The sequence below is a fragment of the Ursus arctos genome, unplaced genomic scaffold, assembly GCF_023065955.2.
Source record: "Ursus arctos isolate Adak ecotype North America unplaced genomic scaffold, UrsArc2.0 scaffold_22, whole genome shotgun sequence".
NCBI classification, from domain to species: Eukaryota; Metazoa; Chordata; class Mammalia; order Carnivora; family Ursidae; genus Ursus; species Ursus arctos.
The window spans coordinates 58,964,777-58,974,844 of NW_026622897.1; the positions used below are offsets into that span (position 1 = coordinate 58,964,777).

Consider the following 10,068-nt stretch of genomic DNA (forward strand, 5'->3'; position numbering starts at 1 on the left):
TAAATAAAATCTTTAAATTAAAAAAAAAGAGAGAGATCCAGAACATTATCTCCTTTTGGTTGTACATCAGCCAGATTCAGAATATCTGTGGAGATCCCAAAGGGCTGAATACATAGAGGATCCACATATGGGAGCAGCTTGGGTCCCTAAGTGTTGACAGGAAGCAAAGCCCCCATGACTGGATTGGGTCTGGATCAGAAGTAAACTAGTTTCTGTTAAGTTACTGTGCTATCTTTGTTGTAGTAACTAACTTTACGTGCACTGACTAATTCAATATATTTTGGGTTTTGATGTGCACTGCCTCTCTATCTATAATCCGGAGCACGAATACTTCAGAAAACCACAAAGCTGTCCAGGCGAAATCTAAAAATGCAGCTCAATCCCTAGACCACATGATAGGAAAAACGGATTTAGTTAGCAAAGATGCCTGATTTCTCTCTTGATTCTGGTCTGTTAGCTGAATGACCATCCGTATTTTACCTTTTTGTTCAATTGCCTAATATGCAAAATTGGGAATGATGATAATTCATGGGCTATTTTGAGCATAATTTCTCTAAAAGTAGTTTATCTCTTGGTAACATATACTAATCACTCCTGTGTTAACCGCACATAAAGCGCTCAACCTTTTTTTGGTTGCGGAGGTGAAGAAATGAATATATGTTACTATATAGAGTCCTTAGCCAATACTGCTAATGTAACATCTTATTAAATACCAAGATACATTCTACTCATGAATTCCAGACTCACATCATTGATTTGTTATTGATTTTGGATGTCATAGAAGAAAAGAAAATCAGAGTATAATTGTTATATCATTTTATTTTTTAATTAATCATTCAATTCCCATGTGCCTTATAAGCAGGAAGTATGATATCTTCCTGAAGGCATCACTGCCTCTTCCCTAAGTGTTGGAGATCCCGGGAGTTTTCAGAACACAGAGTTGCCAGTCCCCTTTCAAACACCGCGCAGAGGTTGAGAACTGAATTCACCCCAGTATTGCTATTTCCAACAGCAGCCACAAGAGAGCAGTGTTGACTTGCAGGCTATGATGCCTTTATTTACTCTTGGCATTGACTCCAGGCTTCATAGACTCCCTGGCTGCGCAGTTTGATGGCCCACACGGGGCCTCTGAGGTCACAGCTCTCGTTGCTAACACCTGTAGGCTTAGAATATATCTGAAGAACAAGAGTGCATCAGGATGACTATGTACTAAAAGGCTCCCAAACTCTACTTGATGAACGTGGAAAATGTAGTTTTGTTCCTTCGACAATATTTAGGTCTTTGAGCATTGGTCACCAGCATTAATTCCCTTTTTCCTCCAGATAATTTAATTCCAGGAGATTTGTTGCGCTTTCTTGCTACTGGTTTTTTTATTTAAATCTGCTCTGGTCCTGAATAGGAGTATTCAATGGTTTCAGATATTCTTTTCCAAAAGTCTCTGTGTTCCTCTTGCAAACGTGACTAACATGCAAACTAGGGAGAGGTGAGTGGCTACTGGCTGGCCTGTCCCCTCCCCCTTCTCATATTTTTAATACACCCCCTTCCAGTACAATTGGACCAGTCATTTTGTGTTAGCAAAGTGACTCCACAGGTTTTCACTTAAACTGACAAAACATCTTATTTTTTTCTTCTAGTTTATTGAGATGTAACTGACATAGATCAGCATGGAAGTCCAAGGTGTACAGCATAATGGCCTGACTTATATCTATTGTGAAATGATTACCACAAGTTTAGTTAATATCTAGTATCTCATATACATACGAAAAAGAAGAAAAAAATTTTTTCCATGTGATAAGAACTCTTAGGATCTAGTCCCTGAGCAACTTTCGAATTTACCGTACAGCAGTATTAACTACAGTCATCATGTCCTAGATTACATCCCCAGTACTTCTCTCTTAAAACTGGAAGCCTGTACCTTTAAAATGTCCATTTAAAATGCCTTTAGTTTCTGCTACTTCATTCTAGACATTCAAGACATGTTAAAAGACTGTACTAAGAGGACATTTTTTTGCAATGGGAGCTTCAAGGCAAAGGTGTGTCTACCCTTCAAGATCTGGCTCTTTGGGTAATCCTGTCCCTCCATTCCCTTTATCTGTATGAAGACTCACCCCAAATCTGTCTTAGAACCACTGTGTCCAGTTCCTTGAGCCACCTGCACTGGCTTGACAATTCTGTGAGAAACTGCCATCCTCTTAACCTGTCTCCCAAGGACCAAAGCGGAGAGCCAACCTCACGTTCATGCCACGTCTGTTCTTATACGTAGGGCTCTCCTACTTAGAACGAAAGATGCATTGTAGACACCATTGGTTAACTCTCTCGTAGTCACTTCAATATCATAAGCAAGTGGATGTTTGCTGAGCCCCCTAATGTGCCAGAAGCTGTGCTCATCACTCTGAGGGATGACAACAGGTGTGCAGGCCCCTACATCCCTTACAAATCCCTAACACAAGCTGTAGTTTCTATAACCATGCACTCCCAGTTTGAGTCAAGCTTCTCGTAATTATGGTGGCTGTTTGCCCTGATCTAGGGAAGCCTAGTGCAGGAATTAAGATCTGAATATGACCAACTAACAGAGATTCCTCTTTGCGCCCCTCTGGATTTGCACCTGGGAGAAGCATAGCAGAGGTGGAGAAAGCACTCCTAGAGAGACCGACAGAGTGGACCAAATGCCGGACAGTATCTCCTGACAATATGTATCCTGTTCCTATGAATTGCATCCTTTCTGTTAGATGTTTTTAAAACTAATTTTTATAATCGTCCACACAAGGGTCTTATGAAAATTGATATGCACAGATACTGGTATATTGCAAGTACTCAAAACATTTGAGCTTTCGTTGTCATTGTTATTACTATCACTGTTATCAGTATGTAAGGACGTTGAGATTATTAGTATCATTTTAGGTCGTCAGTGTTGAAGTTGGCCCTTCCGTCCTCTGAGGGACAGGAGGAAGGTGGTGGTGGATAAACTCTTCCAACAGCCGTGAGATGGAGGCGAGCCCTGTGAGAGAATTCTGTTGTGGAAAATGACAAGTGCTGAGTCGCACCTGTGGCTCTGGCTTAAGGAAATGAGAGCCAAGCCTGAGGGTAATAAGAGCCCCTTCTTGTAGGCAAAGGGATGTCATTTTCCTTTCCTGCTGTTACTGAGTGTGGCTTTGGAAGAGTCCGCCCTGGAGCCCACAGCAGCCCTGAGCTGCAGTTACTCTGGGGAATCCCTGCAGTGCGATGTGGTCACTCTCTATCCTGCTCAGAGCTAACTCCAGACTCTTCCACAGCTATGAAAGCTGCCCCTGTGACATCATGTTATGATGCCATGTCTCTTTGCATACCCGCACGGGAGGACTTGAGTCTGTGTCCACTCCCTGGGAGCACTGCAGGGTGCTGCCTCAGTTGTCCCTCATGTGGTCACAGCCCTCAGACTCAGAACTGACAGGAGCCTCACAGTCATGAACTCTTGTCTCTCAGCCCCAGACCCACCATCCAGATCTGCTTGGGATGCTGGGACTTGGACTCTAGGACTCTTCTTTGTCAGCTGGCTGCCTTTTAGTTTCTACCCACAGAGAACAGCAGGAAAAGACTGGGAGGCTAAAGCAGGGCAGGGGATACTTGCTTCTTCCTGTCCCTGTCTTGTCAGTACCCTGAGCAATGACTCTTCACCTGGCAGTGGAGTTGATTCTAGTCTCCAGGATTTGTTGGTTGGGTGGGTGGGTGTTGGGTTTGAGCTTGATTTGGGTTTGGAACTCCCAGGATCCAATCAGCCTCACTGAACTTCCACGGGGTACCAGCAGCAGCAGGACAGAGTCCCACCCTCAGAGATCTTAGTCCCAGCTCTGAAGGCACGTCCTCTGAGCTTCTGTGACAGCAATACCAGCTGAAGGCAGCACCCTCCTCAGAGCTGTGAGACCCAGTCCCATGGGCCTATCTCCAAACTTCTATGGTCCAATGACCAAATTCTTCTCAAGTGTAAGATTCTTCCCACAGGTGCTACCTCTGCAATTACTTCAGCATCCCCTGTTTTCGTTTCAAGTTTCCAACATCCATCCAACCATTTGCTTACATTAAATCTCTGAAAATAACCAGTGCAATTTTTTTTCTCGTCTCCTGACTAGACTCATTATTATCCAGAAACCTGACCCTTTGCTGCATCTTCTCACCTTCAGCTAGAGCTCTTGAGCAGAGTCAACAGACCAAATAAGACCTGATTTTCAGTTCACTGGATGTGTAGCTTAAACATTTAGGGGAAGTGGCCAACCCATTGTACTGCTCAGTTTCCCCATTTTCTGAGAAATGGCTTCTTTTCTCCCCACCTCTCTCTCTCAACCTACCCTCATTTCTAAGACTCGCTGAAGGTAGTGAGACTGTGTAGGTTAGAATAGGAAGCTGGCATTGCTGTATATTATTATGAACACCCTTCTTCCATAGGCCTGCAGATGCTTTGTCAGGCAGGTCTCTGCCTTCTCTGAGAATCTGCTGGTTCTCAAGGAAGTAGGTATAGGTGGGAAATAGACATCCAGAAGGACAAAACACAAGCAAAGGAGACAGAGGCCTGATATCCCAGCATCAATTGCACTTGAAGGGGTATGTCTGTAGAAGAAGCCCAGGCTCTGGAGTCTGGATTTCAATCTCTGCCACTTCCCAGAGAGGGTGGCCTTTGGCATTTTCCACTCTTGAAAAGCCTCTTTTTTTTTCTACTATGTAAAATGGAAGTAATAACGCCTACAGAGATGTTGTGAAAGATTAAATTTACTTAAATAAAATTGCCTAGGCTCAAAGCAGTTACTCAAGAAATATGAGTTTCTTCTACCTTGACCCAAACCAGGCAAGTAGAATAAAGGAAGAAATCTGGGTCAATTATGAAGTGAGCTTCAGAGTGTAAAATAAATACTCACCAAGCTTTTGTCCAATTCACTGCCTAGACAAAATCACTGAGGAGAAGGAAGAAAAGGAATTAGAAGTCTATTTTACGTATTCACACCCCTCTCCAGAGCAATTTCTTAATTCCTTGTTTTATCTCTTTTGTCCGAACCCCATATACAATAGGGTTCAAGGCAGGAGGTATGAGGTGATGAAGGACATTAAGCAAGATGAGGATGTCCATGGGGACCCTCTTTCTGGCCACATTTGTCAACACAACAACCAGCAGGATGGTGCTGAAGAACAGGATGAGGATGAAGTGAGAGCCACATGTGCTCAGGGCTTTGACAGCAGCCCCCTCAGCCTTGAACCTAAGCACAGCTCTTAGGATGCAGGTGTAAGAGAGGAAGATGAGGATGAAATCTGAGCCCAGTAAAGTCCAACCAACCACAAATTGGTAGATTCTGTTAAGGGTGAAATTGTCACAGGAGAGCCTGGACACGGACAAGTTGGCACAGATGCAGTTCTCAATGACATTTTTCCCACAGTAACGGAGCCGGGCAGTGAGAAGAGGAATAGGTGCAGAAAGAAGGGCATTTCGGATAACAATGAAGACACTAGCCTTGGCCACAAATTGGTGAGTGATGATGGATGGGTATCGTAGTGGGTGACAGATGGCCACATAGCGGTCATAGGCCATGACCATGAATGTGCAGGACTCCATGGGGAGGAAACTGTTCATGATGTACATCTGGAGAAAGCAGGCTGAGAAGCTGATGGACCTGAGGTCAAACCAGAAGATGGCCAGGACCTTGGGGATGACGGTCAGGCAGAGCACCATGTCCAGCAGGGAGAGGAGGCTGAGCAGGTAGTACACGGGCTCATGCAGAGAGGCCTCCAGCCTGATGGTGATCAGCAGGGTGGCGTTGGCCCCCATGGCCAGGAGGAAGAGCAGGCTGAGGGGCAGGGACAGCCAGTGCTGCCAACTCTGGTAGTTAGGGAAGCAGATGAGGAGGAATTCGGAGACTGGAGCAGTGGAGTAGTTGCTGGGTAAGGCCATGGAATGAATCTTGAGGCTTCTCTTGACTATTTGTATGGGTAGATACTCCTATCCTGTGCTTCTCACTCTTTAGGTAGCTAACGATATATAGGAGACTCACCCCAAAAGGCAAGTCCCAGTCAATATCATAAAGACAGACTGGTGGGTGAGATTTGACAAATAATGCTATGGTCTATGAAGGAAAAATGAATCAGTGAAAAAATTAAGATTTTAAAGGTGAATAATGCTAGGGAATAACCTCACAACATTAAAAATGTGCAACAAATTATGTCAGCATGGTACCAGTAAGGAAAATAAAATGTTAATAGTATAAAAAGATGAGCCAAAAACACACCTACTTCTTACAATCATCCAGTAGTAAGATGAAGGAGGCATGAGAAGAAGGTTCTTTAACAGGTGTTTTTTAGATAAGTATTGCCATTGATGTGGGTTGGAAAACCTTTAATTAGGTACTCACCTACTACCATATCCAATATAATTTTAAATGAATAATTTTGTTATATCCTTTCCCCAAACTCATGGTATACTAGAAGGAAATGGAATACAAAATTGATGAAATCAGTCCTTTGCTAAAACTCCAGTTCTATTTGAATAGAACCATTCATTTTCCAGGGCCTGCACCTAGTCATACCAAGTGTTCTTAGAATAAGTCTAAAACTACAGAAATGGCTGCTTTTACTATAAATTTATAGCTACCAACTTTAAATGAGTCCTCAATGCTGCCTGTCTGTCCTACAAAGCTTGTCTGATCAACTTTTCCTACTTCCAAAGCCTTTTTCAAGCCTTCTTCATTCTTTTCAAACCTTGAGCTCCATTTCTTCTCTTGGAAGATGGCATCGAACACTACCTTGCAGAGAAAAGAAGTGTCCAGTGATATTTTCTTCAACTTCCCAAGATAAAACTTACCAATCTATTTGTACATTCTCCTACCCTGTCCTTATTTCCTCCCACTGAAACAGCATCTGCCCATCCTCAAAATGTCAAACCTTCCACCTCCTACACTGAATCATAGCCCTCCTAGCCTTGCAATTATACCATCAATTATTTGTTCTAGTTCCCTAACTTGGAGTCATAGTTCCTTCTTCACTGGATCTGCCTTGTCTTTCAAACAGTCTCCAGTTATCTTTCATCTTTAAAAATAAAAATAAAAAAGCCTCTTTTTTCCTTTCTTCCTTCCAGCTATTTCTCCCTCTCCCTCCCTTTACACACAAACTTCTCACAAGCACTGCTACACTCCCTGTCTTCGGTGCTCACCTCACATCCATCCCACAACTCCTGGCATGGCCTCCCTCTATAGTTCCACAAGATGCCTCTTAAAAAAAAAAAAAAAAAAAAATTTTCTGAAACAATCGATCAGATCCTCTTTCTGACACACTCTATTTGGTTTGGTTTGCATCACAGTCTCCTGGTTTATCTCACACCTCCTGGTCTCCTTCTCATTTTCTCTTATGGGTTTTTTTCCAACCACCACCTTGGCATCAGTTTCAAGGTTCAGTCCTGGGTTTTCTTTGATTTTCTTCTCTCCTCTGTGCTAATCTGCTCTCTCTGTCTTCCACTCCTTGTCCATATGCTCAATTACCATCTCCATGTTGATGATTACTAAATTATATCTCTTGCCTAAACCTCCTTAAATGCCTACTTGACATATCAACTTGGGTCAAAGATATCCAAAACTCACCAAGTTTAAAATTAAGTTACCATTTGTCTGCCAAGCCTGGTTTTCTAGCATCTCTTATCTCATTGAATAGCACATGTATCCGGACTATCCCACAAGTCAAAGGCTAGAAACCATCTTGAACATATCCTTCACCTGTACCACCCATTACAAACCCACCACCAAAACCTGTCAAGTTTCCCTTTTAATCAGCTCTTGAGTCCACGTACTTCTCCATCACCACTGTCACCAGCCAAGACTACAGTACCACTGTTTCTTGAGTGAAGTTTACTATGTTCTAGGTTTCATTATCAAACCATTCTCCAAACTGAAGTCAGAGAAATATTTTAAAATATACATATGATCTTGCCACTCATTTACTTAAAATATCCCATTGGCTTGTCATTGTTAATAGGCATAAAAACAAAATTTAACTTTATTAGATCACAAGTTGATGAGAGAAGAAGTTCATATCTTCTGGGGTTTTTCATCACCATACGTAAGTGTATAGGTAGATTCCTTTATTCGTGTTCATAGTTATTTGAATGAATTATTTAATAAATAAGTGAATGAATGAATGAATGAATGAATGAATGAATGAATACTAGGTCATATATCATTTGCCTCCTTCCCCATTTTCCAGTTTCATCTGATACCTCTCTCTTGCTCCAGCCACACTGTCCTTTTTTCCGACCTTCAAATGCAATATGCACTTTCTGCTCCCACTTCTCTTGGAAGACTGTGCCTCCCATGCTTCTACTTACACTTCCACATCCACTTACTTTCTATTCATCCTTTACATCTCAGTTCAAATATTCCCTTCTCTGTGTGGTTTTCTCTAACCCTCTCCAGACAAGATCAAGATCTCCTACTTTATGTTCTCATAGCACTTGTCCCACCCTCACAGTTTATATGTGTGAAATAATTTGATTATACACTCCCTCCCCCAAGTCCAGTTAGACATTTCATGCCATAAGAATAGGAACCATGTTCACCAGCTGGCACAGTTCTTGGCATGAAGAGATGCCCAACAATATTTGAAGAATAAATTAATTGTTTTATGAGCAGAGTGATAGAGGGGCATAGAATAAAATTTCCTAAATCGGCCTGAGAAGAAAAAGGAAGACTTTCCAAAGTTACTAACACCTTAGCTGAATTTTGATGGAGTTGGAAGACATATGTGCACAAAATCCGTGGGTAGCATATTTCAGATATATGAAGTGGGTTATGTAAAAGCATGGAAATAAGTTGGAGAAAACCTTCAGAGGGAGACTGTGAAATATTTAATTTGACTGGAACCTAGAGGGTGGGGAGTTGAAAGAAAGAGCAGAAAACGAAGTTGGGAAAAAAAAAAAAAAAAAGAAAGCCAGATCATGAAGGACCTTTTCTATGCTAAGGATTTTAGAACTAATCTTATATATAAAGAGAAGACAGAAATACTTTCATTAGGGGAGAGAGGTGACTAGGTATGGGCTATCAGAGGATCACTTTGGATGCAACGCAATGGATGATTTGAGTAAGGAGAGAGAGCAGAAGCAAAAAGAATGGAAGCCACAATTGCCCAGATGAAAAGTGTTGTGTAAACAAAGTCTGAGCACTGAGGACGGAAGGAAATGGCATGTTCTGGTGGTAATGTAGACAGTTATGAGAGAGACGGTAGGTGAGAAGCCCAGAATTTTCTGGCTTGAATAAATAGAATCACCAAGATGTGAAACAGGAGAATTAGTAGGTTTAGTGTGTATGAGTGTATGTCAAGGCTGAGGTGTTTATACTCTATGTAGAGACTTATCTTAGACTGTTGGAGAAGAGGAGTTTGAACAAATTAGAAGGATTCTGTTTTAAGATATAAATTCAGAAAGCATTAGCACATAAATGGAGGGTCTGGAATAGTATGAAAAAAATCAGAAGAATATGGTGACCTAGGAAAAATCAGGGGGAAAACTTCAAGGAGTAGATGGTCAACTTGTCAGTCAAGCAGAAGTTCAATAACATGAGAATATGAATAGCCATTAAATTTTATAGTGACCTGGACAAAAGTAATTCACTGGACTGGCGCCAACAGGAACCAGAACGAAGGGGGATGAAGTTAGTAAGAGAGGACATGCAAACATAGCTAAAGAGCCTCATTTCAAGTTCGTAAGTGAAGAAAAAAGCAAGACAGGAATGAAACATACTGCAGCATGCTTACTAGTTTATGGAAACGTTAAAATTCAGAAGGAAAGTAAGATAACTGATGCAGTTAGTTCATTGAGGAAGTTATTATTATTATTATTATTATTATTATTATTATCATTATTATTTTCTCTGTAACACTTAACACATAGATTTTGTACTTGTCTCCCTCCACCTTCCTATGAAATATCTGAAGACAGACAAAGTATACTTTTCCATTTATACACACCAACATTCTCTAAGACCCCACTGATTCTTAATAAAAATCTGTTGAAAAGATTTATGAATTATTGAGCTTTGGTGTTCTACACTGATGGAAGATTCCAAGGAG

The 10,068-nt window shown here is 41.6% G+C and overlaps 1 protein-coding gene across 1 annotated transcript; it reads right to left on the bottom strand.

The window, feature by feature from the left end:
• Window positions 1-1,626: 1,626 nt before the first annotated feature.
• On the bottom strand, window positions 1,627-9,117 carry LOC125282520 (olfactory receptor 56A1). The gene has a single exon (XM_048217477.2). It carries the CDS (start codon window positions 5,909-5,911, stop codon window positions 4,967-4,969), a length of 945 nt encoding a protein of 314 aa, XP_048073434.2. The 5' UTR covers window positions 5,912-9,117; the 3' UTR covers window positions 1,627-4,966.
• Window positions 9,118-10,068: the final 951 nt, after the last annotated feature.